Source organism: Phoca vitulina, unplaced genomic scaffold, assembly GCF_004348235.1.
Source record: "Phoca vitulina isolate PV1807 unplaced genomic scaffold, GSC_HSeal_1.0 scaffold47, whole genome shotgun sequence".
NCBI classification, from domain to species: domain Eukaryota; kingdom Metazoa; phylum Chordata; class Mammalia; order Carnivora; family Phocidae; genus Phoca; species Phoca vitulina.
Genome location: NW_022589750.1, coordinates 3,640,031 through 3,654,316, shown reverse-complemented (window position 1 = coordinate 3,654,316; position 14,286 = coordinate 3,640,031). Strand labels below are relative to the sequence as shown.

The following is a 14,286-nucleotide window of genomic DNA, read 5'->3' as shown; positions in this document are numbered from 1 at the left end:
CGTCATGGAAGTGGGCCCCCTTCTAAGAAGAGGAAGAGCGAGATCTGTCTGCACAAGCATCCAGCAAAAAGGTCGCCCCCCCCACCCCAGGAAGCCGCCTTCCCCAGACACGGGATGTGGGGTGCGCTGATCTTGCACTTCTCAGCCTCCGGAACCGTGAGAAATAAAATGCTTGCTGTCTAAACCACCCCGTCTGTGGTGTTTGTTATAGCAGCCCGAGCATCCAAGGTGCCCACCAACCCCGGGGGGCTCGGGCAAGAGGAGCTATGCCCGCACAGAGGGGGCACCCGAGTTCCCGGCCCAATCCCGCTTCCCGGAATCCAGGGTGGGCTCAGGGTGCAGGTAGGGGGAGGCAGGGAGGATGAAGGGGGCAGACATGCAGGCTCTCCTTCCACTGCCCACCCCCTTCCCCGGGGAAGCCCAGGTGTGGGGCGCAGAGGCGGGGGGGGGGAGCCGTCTGCCGAAAGCTGCTAAGTGTTTCTGCTCCAAATGGGGAGAAAAAGCATCCAAGAACAGAAGTGTGAGCAGAGCGTCCAGCAGAGCGTCCAGCCAGCACTGCCCGATGAGGCACGAACCCGCTGGTGAGAACGTGGCCGCCCCCCGCCCCCCAAAGTTGGCCCGGACTGGCCCAGACGAGGGAAAGTTGGAAGCAGGAGGCAGAAAGGACAGGAATGTGAGGAATTGTTTGTCAAAGTGGTGTCTGGACATGTGGAAGCTTCTGGAAGCTCTCTGGGTGGGGGTCCTGGCCATGGGCGCCCTCCCGGTGAGGCTAGCGGAGGGCTGGGGACACGGGCCGGGGACGGAAGGAACGGGGGTGGCGCACGGGCAGCCTGGGCTGGGGTGGGGTGGGGTGGGTGGGGTGGGGGGTTGTCAGCAGGTTTCTCCTATTGCAGGATCCACGGGAGGACAGTGGGGCTGTCCCCGTGTTGTCCCTGTAAGCAGCAGTAAATCCTCCCGTTAGGAACATGTCTTCTTCAATTTCCCCTAAATTCAAGTTCATCCCCCGCTGGTCTGGTCTTGCGTTCTCTCTTCTCTCGTGGCGAGAAAAGACTCAGGCTGGGGACGATGCCGTGAGGAGGGGATGTCTGGAGAAGCCCTCTGACCTTTCCCTGCGCCCTGAAATCCCGCTCCTGTGGTGGGAAGGCGGATCGGGCCTGGGCAGCATCTCTGAGAGGGCAAAAGCACCACAGCATGGGAACCCGCTGTCCCAAGCCCGGTGGGGCCACGGGGCGCCAGGCGGATATGGACACCCAAGGCTCATGCTAGCTGACCTCCCATGGCCTGCTTTGCAAGCCTGCTGGTCATGCTAAGATTCGTGCCAAGCCCTCCCCCCCTCCGTGCTGACGGAACACAGCTGTGTGCCAGGAACTTCTGGATCCGAGCCCTTGGCTGGGAGGAGGTCACCAAAGGTTGCTCGGGCACTGAGGGGTCAGAGCCGAGTCACCCAGAGGCACAGGTCGTCTTTCCCGAAGCAGGAGCGGTGCAGAGCAAAATCTCGGGGGGCTGCAGTGGGCGGACGGCACTGTCCTTGCCCGTGGCCCCTCGCAGCTTGGTGACCCGTCAGCCGCTTGGGCTGGCAAGCCGCCGGGGCCGGGGGGCAGATAGCCAGGCACCAGCTGACGGCGGCTGGGGACAAGGGCCATCCTCAGTGATGGCGGGGAGCCGGCACGTCCTCCGGGTCCGTCCTTTGATTAAAGAAGGGGGTGCTTCACTGCTGGGTTTCCAATCTTTCTCCCCAGATTTTGCAGAGACTGTGAGCCCCTGGCCCCATCGCCTGGTCTGACAGAGGCAGCAAGCAGGCTAGCTGTGTTTCCATGAAAAAATCCCTGTTCCGGGAAGAGAAGCCATCGGGGTGCCAAAGGGGGGCGGGGGGGCCTCCAGGGCGGTGGGACCATCACTAGGGGCGAGGGTGCCTCCAGCACGGCGCCACCACCCGAATACCTGGGAACACCTGAGCACATCCACACATCGTCCCCTCGGGTCCTCCCACCTGCCTGTGGAGTCCGCACGACCCCAGAGGACGAGACTGCAGGCTGCCCAGGAGAACCCCAGGGGAAGGGAGGCGGTAAGGGCCTGATCTCTCAGGGCATCACGGAGACCCTCACCCACTCCGGACAGCCCCCTCTGCACTTCTTGGTCTAGAAGGAGAAATCCCAGTTTACCTGGCTTGGAGGGCTTTCTGTTACCTGGGGGCCAAATGTAATCCCAACAGACTTGCGTTGCACTCATTCTCGATTCCAAGCAACAGAGCCCCAAAGCAAGGACCTTCCCCCCAAAGCCCACATATAGGGAAAGCCCAAGTTATGTCCTCTATGCAAAGAAGGGTGAGCTTCCAGGTGTGAGAACAAGTGACAGGTGACCATGCCCCACGGTGGGTTCCTCTGCAGCCTGAGACAAGACAAGCACCTGGCAATGTCCAAGGAAGGGAGTCTGAGCCCACCAGTTACAAAGGAGGCTCCGGACCCCGGCCCTTAGGGAGAGAAAGCCAAAGGGATCCCGCCATATTCATTCACCCCAGAAACACACCCAGACACGCTTAGACCCACACACATAGACCGCACAGGCTCACCTGGGACCACAGCGGGCAGGGCAGCGGAGGGGCGGGGCCGAGCAGGGGTGTGGGGGGAAGTGCAGATCTTCCCCCGGGGCAAGGGGTCTGGTGAGGGGACAGGGAGAGAGCCTCCCTAATCCTTCCGAGAACGGGGTCTGGGGCAGAGCGCCTGCCGCCACTGGAGGGCCATCCGGACTCCTATTTCCCTGGAAGTCAGCCACTTTTTCGGAGGAGGTCAATCCCTGCCATGGCAGGTCACCCTGTGCTCATGGGGCAGGCAGCACCTGGTCATGGGAACCGATCTACCCCAGGGTTTTTCCGTCAAGAGGAAGGTGAGACCAGACGGAAGCCCAGGGCCCTGAGAAGGCAGCAGGGTTAGGTTTCTCACGCACGCGGCGGGCTGGAGTGCCTCCCGGCGCGGAGGGGAGCCTGGGCCGTCTCTGCTCTGGGCCATCAGTCAAGGACAGCCGGCTCAGGGCACACGGAAGGTTTCCTAGGGGCGGCAGCACACCCAGGGCTGGGCCCATCCTGCCAGGACCGCTGTGTGACTCTGGATTAGTGCCTTGCCCTCTCTGGACCACAGGTGGCTCTTCCACTTTAACAGTCCAATGCTTGGTGTCTATGGCTTCAAGGCCTCAGGCAGCACCCCCACCCCCCCACTGCTAGAGGTCACCGCAGTCCTGGCCCAGAGGACACGCTGCCTGGTGCACCAGGCCTTCCGTCCACACCCAGAGCCCTGGCAAAGTTGACCTGAAAGGCAGACAGTTCCGATCCCGGGCTGCTTGTCTCCAGCACTGCCTCTCCCAGCTTCTCCTGACGCCCTCCGCCCTGGGTCCCTGAGGATGGGGCCGTCCCTGATGGCCTTCATCAGGAGAGGATGCGTGTCCGAGGCCGGCCTCCTCCACCACAGCTCACACAGTATTTGGAAACCCATCCTGGATTTCCTCCCTCCTATCAGGAGATCTGGCTACTTCTCCTGCAGGTCTGACTCCAGGGGCCCCCGGGGTCAGGCAGGACCCTCCAGGGGACATGCTTGCGAGGAGAGGGGAGCTGCCTTGGCACCCAGACCCCCTGGAGCTGCTCCAGGCAGGAGGGGAGAGTTGGAACAACCCAGCACTGACCCTGGCTTCAGAGGTCACCGTGGCTCACACACTTTCACATCTTGTGCTAAGCCTTGACTCAGCATCTTCTTCCCCAGGCCCATCGCTGGCAGATGAACAGCCTGGGGGTCCTGAGCATGCTGTCAGTGAATGTGGCTGCTCCCCAGAGCCGACCACGGGGCCGCCTGGGGCTCTAAGGCCTGCAGCTCATGCCCAAGGCCATGTCTGCCTGTGGTGCTGGGTAAGGGGGAAACATCCTTCTCTGCTTCTCTGGGTGCCTGGATGCCATCCACAATGAAGGTAAAGGCAGGCAGGACCCTCCGTGTGAGCCAGGCTGAGCTCCAGCTGCTGTGGAGGGTCAGGGAGGGAGGGGAGAGGTGGTAGGAGTAAGGAGGAGGTAGGAGGGGAGGGGAGGAGGAAGGAGGAAGGAGAAGGAGTAGGAAAGAGTAGAAAGGGGAGGAGGGGAAGGAGGAGGAGAGAGGAGGGAGGAAGAGTGAGAAGAGAGGAGGAGGAGGAGAGATGAGGAGAGGGGGGAGGAGGAGGGAAGACGGGAAGGTAGGATAAAGGAAGGAGAAGGAGTAGGAAAGAGGAAGAAGGGGAGGAGGGGGAGGAGGAGAGAGGAGGGAGGGGGGGAGGAGGAGAGAGGAGGGAGGAAGAGTGAGAAGAGAGGAGGAGGAGGGGGAGAGAGGAGGAGGGAGAGGAGGAGGGGAAGGAGGAGGGGGAAGGAGGAGGGAAGAGGGGAGGGGAGGATAAAGGAAGAAGGAGAAGGCRTAGAAAAGAGGAGGAAGGGGAGGAGGAGGAGGGAGGAAGAGTGAGAAGAGAGGAGGAGGGAGAGAGATGAGGAGGGGGAGGAGGAGGGAGAGAGATGAGGAGGGGGAGGAGGAGGGAAGAGGGGAGGGTAGGATAAAGGAAGGAGAAGGAGTAGGAAAGAGGAGGAAGGGGAGGAGGGGGAGGAGGAGGAGAGAGGAGGGAGGAAGAGTGAGAAGAGGAGGAGGAGGGGGAAGGAGGAGGGAAGAGGGGAGGGTAGGATAAAGGAAGAAGGAGAAGGAGTAGGAAAGAGGAGGAAGGGGAGGAGGAGGAGGGAGGAAGAGTGAGAAGTGAGGAGGAGGAGGGGGAGAGATGGGGGGAGGGGGGCGGAGGCAGTGGAGGGAGGAGGAAGGAGGAAGAGGGAGGAAGGGAGGACCGTCAGGAGGAGGACTGGAGCATGCTCAGTGCAGGTGAGAGTAGCGCATAAAGAAAGAAAAGGTCAGCGTCTTCAGAGAAAATCAGGTTCAGATCCGAAGGGTTCCCATGTCTCTCGTATGTGTGTCCGGCCTCTAGGGGGAAGCCCGGTGGGAACCCCCTCACCCAGAGGTGGTGCTGGGAGAGGACAAATGTCGGGCACTAAGGGGTGTCCAAGAACCTGAGTTTTCTCTACTCCCCAAAATGGGGTGAGGAGGACTGGCCACCAAGAAGAGAAACTTGGAAGCTGGCCAAGGCTGCTGGGGTGTTCCCGAATGGAGGGGACAGACGCAAGGTGGCAGACCAGCAGGGTGGGGCTCAGGGAAGCCAGGCAGGAGGAGGAGCGGAGGGGGACTGACCCGAGGGGGACTGGTTGCCAAGTGAGCTCAGAGCTGTGAGTAACGGGAGATGGGGAATAAAAGGTCCAAAAACATGGTGTCAGAGAGCCCTATGGAAGAAGCTTCTAACCATCATCATCATCATCATCATCATCATCATTTCAGTTGCATGGAGCAACATCACCTTTTTTGCTGTACAGTTCTATGGGCTTTTCGCACATGTAGATTCCTGTAACCACCACCCCAATCAGGATATAAAACATTCCAACTCTCCCAAGAAGTCCCTTGTGTTCCTCTGTGGTCAGCACCCCCACCCCAACTCCTGGTGACCACGGATCTATTCTGTCCCTCTAGCTTCACCTTCTCAGAACGTCGTATTCTGGGACTGTACGGTATGTACGATGTATGGATGTACCGTATGGAGTCTTTGGGACTGGCCTCCTTTACTCAGCCAAATACATCTGAGATGTGTCCCGGCTGCTGTGTCAATCAATCGCTCTTTCATTTTCATTGCCCAGTAGTGCTCCCTGGTACACAGACTACAAGGTTTTTATGGCAGATCTATGTTTAATTTTATAAGAAACTGCAAAACTGTTTTCCAGAATGGCTGTGCCATTTTGAATTCCCACCAGTGGTGTATGAGTGGTCTAGTTATTACACATCCTCGCCGATGCTTGGAATTGTCAGTACTTTGTATTTTTGACATTCTAATAGGTGTGCAATGGTATCTCATGGTTTTAATCTGTATTTCTCTAGTGACTAATGATGGTTCATTAATTAAATTGCCATCTGTGCATCTTTGGTAAGTACCTGTTCAAGTATGTCGCCCATTTCTAACTGAGTGGTCTGTTTTCTTATTGTTGAGTTTTGAGAGCTCTTTACATATTGTGAATCACGTCCTTTGTTGGGTATGTGATGTGCAAACATTTTCTCCCATCTGTGGCACGTCTCATAGAAGGAGCATCTTAAAAAATAAGCCAGATGCATCACTCAAGTCTCTCCTCTCCTGACTGCCCCCCCCAACCATGACTTCCACTGCTGTTGGAATGGGGTCCTCCTCCTGTCCACACTCTCAGGAGCTGGCCCTGCCCCTGCCTCAGCTCCCTTTCCTGCTTCTGGATGCTGGTACTGCACATTCCTCAGTTTCCTCTTGCTCCTCACATCACAGGTGTCGCCTCAAATGTTCTGTCCTCAGAGAGGTCATCCCTGGCCACCTAGCAGAGCAGCTCCCCACCCCGCCACGTCACACTCTCCTACCACCCTGTGTATTTCCTCTACGTGACTCACAGTCCATATAATCTTCTACTTACTTTTTCTCCTTTGTTTACCATCGACCTCCCTCCAGGAAGTGAGCTCCAAGGAAACCTATCTGCCTTGGTCACCACTGTAACCACCCCTCTCCTGCATGCAGCAGGTGCTAAATAATCACTTGGGCAGTCAGTGCACAAACTCGGGCCAAATCCCCTCCCTGGAGGGAAGAAGTGGGGCAGCAGGAAAGATAATCCCCTCACATCCTAGATCATCAGCAACCTCCATGTGGAACACTCCCCACTCCTAAATTCTGCATGCTCCCGAGGGAGCGAGGATAATTTACTTCCGTAAATTATGCACAAACCGCATCTCAGCTGTCTGTCTGTGTCTACCTCCTCCGCAGCTATGCTTTCCTTTCTCCCAGCAGTTGCTAACAAGGCACAAAAGAATAAATGTTTCAAGTTGCACTACCTCGCCTCTCCCCTGCCACCTTCAGATCAAGGTGCAGACAGCAGGAAGTAGAAGGGGAGGGGAGCCCCGTAATCCCAAGCTGGGTTATTTGACCCTCCGTGATCTAGTTAACCATAGCCTTCCTGCACCTGATTTACAACTGAGGCGGAAGGCATGGGTCCTACAGATGGTTCCCAGAGAGAGACTGAGATGGGGAGAGACAGAGTGTGTGTGTGTGTGTGTGTGTGTGTGTGTGTGTGTGTCTACACGCACAGGCTCGGGGCAGGTGAGCAGAGGCCGGACAGCACCACAGTGGGGAGGCACCAGAGCACCTGGGTCCCGTGTACCAGGGCAGTGGGGACCAGCTTGGAACTTGCATCCCTCTCCCTGCCCCAGGCTGGTCAGGAGCCCCTGGGAGGCTGCCAGACCTTTCTTAGCGGCACTTTCAGATGTACTTTTTTTTTTTTTAAGATTTTATTTATTTGACAGAGAGAGACACAGTGAGAGAGGGAACACAAGCAGAGGGAGAGGGAGAAGCAGGCTTCCCGCTGAGCAGGGAGCCTGATGCGGGGCTCGATCCCAGAACTCTGGGATCATGACCTGACCCGAAGGCAGACGCTTACACGACTGAGCCACCCAGGCGCCCCTTTAGATGTACTTCTGCATGCACACAGCCCGTCCCCACCTCTCCACTCAGCGTTTCCACAAGCAGCTGCTGGGCACTCATCTCTGCTGTTCAACTCGTGTGTCATTTTTGCTCCCAAAGCAAAATCCTTTGGCGATAAATCCTTTATGGTGAGTGTGCAACAGCATTAGGGCAAACACCGGGGCTGAGCCCTTCCAGTGACAGGGGCCGGTTCCCCCACGTGCCACCACTCACTGAAGGAACTAAGGCAACCAGTCTCTGCTCTATGCACATGCGGCCAATGGCAGGGGGCTCTGGTTACTGGATCTTCTACTTGGACAAAGAATCCTAAACGCTAACAGGTATGGAGTGCATGCCCTGTGTACCTGGGACCTCTCCTACACCATCTCATGTACTCGACACCCCCAAGTAAAATGCCCTCCGTTAACTAGGGGCAGCTCAGAGATCCGAGGGCTTTTCTGCTCAAGAGGAGGGCCCTGGGGGCCCCCCAGGAATGTCCGTGTGGAAACAGATTGAGAGTGGGTGACACTTGGGGGGCGGGGAGAGGCAACTGGCTGAGGTGCCAGGGAAATGAGACACAGAGCTGAGCCTGAAAGACCCCGTTTTAGAAGCAGGGCACATGTGTGGGTCATGGGAGCGGGGGACTCTCTTGACTTGTAAAGACCCCGGAACAACGTCACCTGCACCCGATTTCCCGGCTCTGCCCACTCTTCCAAGCTCCAGGGTCACAAACTTCACCGACACAGGACATTGTCCCGTTGTTATCGGGGACCCGTAAAATTCTGAAGATTTAAAAAGAGCACGCAGGATGTGGAATGTGGAAGCTGGCCGGGACTCAGAGACCATAAATCTGAACACGATTTCACAGATGAGGATACTGAGGTCTAGCGAGGTCACGTGACTTGCCTGATGCTCCACAGGCTTTGAACCTGGAGCCAAATCCGGAGATCGGGGTCTGTGACCCCCACAGTCCCCAGGGAACAGGGGAAGGATGTGGCAACGGAGACCACAGATGGAGCTGGCTCTTCCGTGGGGGAATTTCCTCTCCTTCCGACTTTCCCTCTCCCCCGTGAGTGCTAGGCCAGATCGGCCCCAACAGAGCCCACTCCTTGTGTTGTGGGCTCTACCCTCTAAGCTGGGAGCTGTTGCAGCCACTGAGTGCCTTCCTCCCTAAGATGGCCATGCTTTTCCCTGCACTCCCAACATGATCACAGACCAGAAGTAAATGTCACATGGGACCCACAGAACAAAGGGCACTCCTGAGGTTTTTAGGCTTTAGTAGGCTCCCTGGACATCATCTTAGAGTCAGGAAGCAGTGTGGGATCCCAGGTTCCTAGCTGCGGTGTGACTAAACCCTCAAATGAGAGGGAGACAAACCATGAGAAACTCTTAACTCTAGGAAACAAACTGAGGATTGCTGGAGGAGAGGTGGGGGGGGATGGGGTAACTGGGTGATGGGCATTAAGGAGGGCACGTGATGTGATGAGTACTGGGTTTGGCTTTTTTTTAAAAAAAAGGTTTTATTTATTTGACAGAGAGAAAGAGAGCAAGCACAAGCACGGGGAGTGGCAAGCAGAGGGAGAAGGAGAAGCAGGCTCCCCACGGAGCAGGGAGCCCAGTGTGGGGCTTGATCCCAGGATACTGGGATCATGACCTGAGCCAAAGGCAGACGCCTAACTGACTGAGCCACCCAGGCGCCCCAAGCACTGGGTTTTATAAACAACTGATGGATTATGGAACTCTACATCTGAAATTAATGACGTACTATATGTTGGCTAATTGAATTTAAATTAAAAAAATAACATTGGAATTAAAAGGAACTTCAAAAATTAAAAAAAAAAAAAACCCTCAAATGATCCAATCTAGCTTGCACGCATGCAAGCATGTGCACACACACACACACACACACACACAATCTAGCTGTGATAACCATTCAATCCTATGCCTTCCTCTGGACACTAGATCATCAGGATGCACCAGCTAAGCTCCCAGCCTGCAAAATATAATTTAAAAAAAATTTTTTTTAAACAGGGGCGCCTGGGTGGCTCAGTCGTTAAGCGTCTGCCTCCGGCTTAGGTCATGATCCCCCTGGGTCCTGGAATCAAGCCCCATGTCCAGCTCTCTGCTCAGCGGGAAGCCTGCTTCTCCCTCTCCCGCTCCCCCTGCTTGTGTTCCCTTTCTCACTGTCAAATAAATAAATAAAACCCTAAAAAGAAAAAAATTTTTAAACAATCCCGTCCCACCCAATTTCCATCAAGAGAGCCTTAAAAAAACATTTAAATTCATTGACAATAAATCCTCCCCCGCCCCCCCTTCTCATCACCTGCACTCCTTATTCCCCAAGTGCTTGGGTCTCATCTGGACTCATTCATTGAAACGGAATCTCTTGGGGGTGTCAGATTTTCAAATCTCCAGGAGATTCCCAAGGGCAGCCAAGGGCGAGAACCAGTTAGAGAGAAATAGACCGAGGATGCCCTTTAGTGAAGGTCGAGAATCGAGGTGGAGAAAGACATGGGGAGCCCCACACAGTGGTCAGGGGGCCCGAGTGGGCGCCCTGAGGTGTCCACTTCCTCCCTGAGCTCTGACAGAGCTGCTGGAAGAAACGGGGTGGCTGGGAGCCTCGGGCGTGCACTGGGCAAGACAGCCAGGACCAGTGCCTGCCTCTGCCGGCCACCGCCTGCATCTTCCGAGCACCGGGACACCTTCTTGGCGGCCTGCATTTCGGCCATGCTGACCGTGGCCTTGAAGGGGTGGGGGTGCCGGATGCAGTGGTTAATTTCTTAACTCTCATCGCGATTCGGTTCACGGGAGACTCCCGGAATGTCTTTATCCATCACAGATGGTTTGGGAAGATGATAAATTAATATCGTTCAAATAGAGACATGGCTAGAATGGTCAAATAGCACCGTCTTCTTTGCGGGCCCCAAAGAGAAAAAGAGCCCCCGAGTCCATAAAGAAGACAAATGGTAAACAAAACCGCCTATCTTTTGACAGATTCCAGGACGAGTATCGCTCACCAACCATTCTGCGGAGAAAAGGGAGAGATTCATCTCATCGGACTTTGTATAGGACAACAGCCCGCGCCATAATGAGGCCTTCCCAGTGCTGGGAAATCGCGCTGAATAGGCGCGGGCTGCAGCCGCCTGCGTCCCTGGGCACGTTTATTACAGCCCTTTGTATGCACCAGCCCGGCCAGCCCCGGGTTGGTTCTAAACCAGGGGAGGGGAGAAAGAACCCAACGAATTTGTTGCTATGAAACTTCCCCAATAACGTTTGGAATCCGATGCCCTTGCTCCAAGCTGTTCTTGTCTGGGTCCACCCCTGCTCTAAATTGAGCAAGGTCGGGAGCCCAGCCAATCGCCAGCAGGGCCTGGGTGGCCTCAGCCCCCTGCCTGGGGCTCCTCCCCAGGCCCTGGGAAGTCAAGGGTAAAGAGGGCCCCAGTGGCCATTCCCAAGCACCCTCGGGTCAACTGCCAACTTGAGTCAAGAGCCTCTGCCAGTTGTCCCAGTTCCCCAGTGAAATGTCTCTGAAACAGAGCAAAGAAGGACATAACCGAAGGCTACAATGGGGCTCTCCCGAGGTCAGCCCCAGGAGGCCGGGGCCTGGGGTGGCTGCATGCCTAGGGGACTGCAGAAGCCTCTGAGCGCAACCCACCAGAGATCAAAATGCTGGGGCCAAATGCTTCCAGCAAAGGAGACGTTTCCTGAAACCGACCTACCCTGGGAAGACAAGGCAAACGGACGGACTCCGTGGGGGTGGGATGGGGACAGAGAGACTACCATCTGAAGACCTCAAGGGTATAAAGCCCTCTCTGCTGGCGTCTGACCTCCTACAGCTGGTCTCCCCGCGCCTCCCCAAGATCTCAGGGTCTCCATTTGGTGGGAAATGTCCCATGGGGAAACAGAGGATTCAGAGTTCCCACTCGCCCCGAGGGGTTGACACCAGAAAAAAGAGAGCACAAGGGGAAAGATCTAGAACCTTCTGCACCGAAGGCAGGACCTTTCAGGTCACGTTCCTCTTGCTCACCAATCAGAGAACAGATCGTTCAGGCAGTGTCTTCCCTCGCCAATCAGGACGCAGGACCCGCCAGGTAGGGTCTTCCCTCGCCAATCAGGACGCAGGACCCGCCAGGTAGGGTCTTTCCTCGCCAATCAGGTGGTAGGATCCTTGAAGCACTGTCTTTCCCCGCCAGGCAGGAGGTACCGCCGAGGCCCGCCCCCACCTGCCATGTTTCCCTGGCAGGACACGCAGGCGTCCTTCCGCGCAGAATCTGTCCTCACGTTTCTCTCTTCCTCGGGCCCTTCCCTCAGGGTCCCACCAAGGCTGGGGGCAACTGCTGTCCAAGGCTCCGAGGGACGACAGAGCCACCAAGGCCAGCCACAGGGTTTGAAGTAGGAAGGCAGGGGCACACCCTCGTCTGCCTGCGCCTGTCCCGCCTGGAAACCAGCAGAGTGGGAAAGCCCCAGAGGACAACCTGCAGGTTCCTAGGACCCGGTGGCTTCCTGACATCTCAGCCTGAGCCAGGAGAGGCCACAGGTGGCTCTTGCATCATTCTGCATGCAACAGAGGAGAGGGAGGGGAGGCAAAGGGCAAGATGACCAGGCTCTGCTCCCTCCTGCCTCTCCAGGGGACGTGCCTTTCCTGCTGTGACGGCGCATGACCACTGCCCTTCCATGCCCAGCCGAGACCCCCTCAACCACGGACACAGGGCTGCCCACCTGAGTGGCCCCTGCTAATTAAAATTCCCTTGCCAAATCCCCAAGAAAGCTACGTGCAACCCGTTGTTTGCAACTCCTTGGCTTTGATTTCTCTGTAAAGGGAAGACAACAGGCGAAGAAGGGGCTGGATACCTTCCAAGTACGGTCTCTGAAAACCCAAAGCCCTCTCTCTCTCCCCGGTCATGCTCCTGCTCATGCCTTCCTGCCACCAGAGGCGTTTCTGGGTCCCTTGGCTCAGGCCACCTTGAGGTCGGTTGGTCGGTTCCTGCTCCAAGTCTCCCCGGGGGAGTCTCACCTTGATTCTCTGGTTTGGGATGTGGAAATCGCCGAGCTACCTTTAGGAGTAAACTTCTCTTGACAACCACCAGAGGCAGCCTTAAGTCCACAGATCTGGGAGGACAGCTCTGTTTGTGTCTGGGGAACCACCCGATTCATCCCTGTTCCTGTGGCACCGAAGGGATCCCTCCCGGAGGAGACAGGCTGGGAACCTGTTTCGTTTTGGAGAAAAGTATTCTCCACCAACAGGGCCGGCTTCATGGGCCCGATGCTCGGAAGGACACGCGCTTGGTGGAAGCTCTGCTTGCTGCCATTTAAAAATTCTTAGCAATTCCTGAGCAAGGCCCGTGTTTTCATTTTGCACTGAGGCCACGAGTCCTGTAGGCGGTGGTACCCACGAGTGCCCGACATCTTGCAGATTTCCTGATAAGAAGATACTCTGGCTTCATCCAAAGGCTAGGCAGTGCCCACCGACCGGTTTCTGGACTGCAGCTCCTCATCTGAGCCTGAGCCTGACAAGGCTTGGGTCTTGCCCGTGTCAGGGTCTACGTGGGTCTGTGTCAGGACCCCGATCATGCTGGATGGTGGCCCCAAGAGCCCTCGGAGAGAAATCTCTTCTTGGGAAGCCATGCTTACGGCAAGCCCTGCCTCTAGGCCTCAAGTTTTAGACACGGACAGCCCCGGTTCCTGGAATTCCCAAAAGCAAATGTGGGGTGGGAGGCCCCCAGGTCTCCCCCCGACAACAGCACTGAGTTCCCTGGCATTTCAACAGCTCCTCTGAGTCACCTGACCATGGCTTCATTTTTGTGAGGGGAGCGGGGGAAACACAACAGCGGAAAAGTGAAAACATTCGTGCTCGCTCCAGCAAACGAAAAGAGTCTCCGGTCTCCCTTTAATTTTTTTTTTTTTTTTTTTTTTTTTGTCCTCAGAAGGAAAGCTATTTGCAGGTGGATTAAATGTTCCTTCTGAGACCCTGCCCCCGGAGCCGCTGACCTCACTGGGACCGTGACCGTGCGTGTCTTTGTGAGCGCCGGGGGTGGGGGCATGGGGCGGGGGGGCGCGCACACATCCAGAGAAATACGTCTGCGTGGTCCGGGTAAGAGAGGGCCCTTTGTGCCGCCGGGAAGCCCGGTGAACATGACCCCCGCGCTGTGGTATGCAGCACACCTGTGCAGGCGGAGAGGCAGCCGGCCGGGGGCGGGGGCCCCGCACCCGCGCAGGGATCACACCTTCTCCTTTCTTCTCCTTAAGGCCGTGGCTCCATCGCCCCTTTGTTTCGGCTTACGCCCCCACATACCGGGGCGGCCGTGCGGGCGCCGCGGTGCCCGTCAAGGCCGGGGTGCGTGGGGACGCAAGGCAAAGTGGGAGGACAGAGGAGGGGACAGGAGGACCGGGTTCGCGAGGCGCCGCCCCTGCCTACCTTTGCAGGCCTTGCGGTGGGTGACGGGCTTGCCCATGTCGCGGTAGTAGCCCTCCTTGCAGTAATGGCAGTGGCGGCCCGCCGTGTTGTGGCGGCAGTTGAGACAGACGCCCCCGCTCTTGCGCCCCGACAGCTTGTACAGCTCCATGTTGAAGCGGCAGCGCCGGGCATGCAGGTTGCAGTTACAGGCTGCGGGAGGCAGGGAGAGACGTCAGGCCGCGGCAAGGGAGGGACTGTCCCCAGCTTCCCCCAGCTCCGCTGCTGGACCCCAGGAGAGACTGTCCCCAGCTTCCCCCCATGTCCACTGCTGGACC

At 57.0% G+C, this 14,286-nt stretch overlaps 1 protein-coding gene across 2 annotated transcripts in view; it reads right to left on the bottom strand.

Annotated features, from left to right (window-relative positions):
* Positions 1–14,286, bottom strand: part of NTN1 (netrin 1) — a 178,762-nt gene that overhangs the window by 45,919 nt on the left and 118,557 nt on the right. For both annotated transcript variants that reach the window (XM_032431864.1, XM_032431863.1), the window contains exon 3: positions 13,973–14,161. In XM_032431864.1, the coding sequence (XP_032287755.1) occupies positions 13,973–14,161 (189 nt within the window). The remainder of the gene's footprint in view (positions 1–13,972; positions 14,162–14,286) is intronic.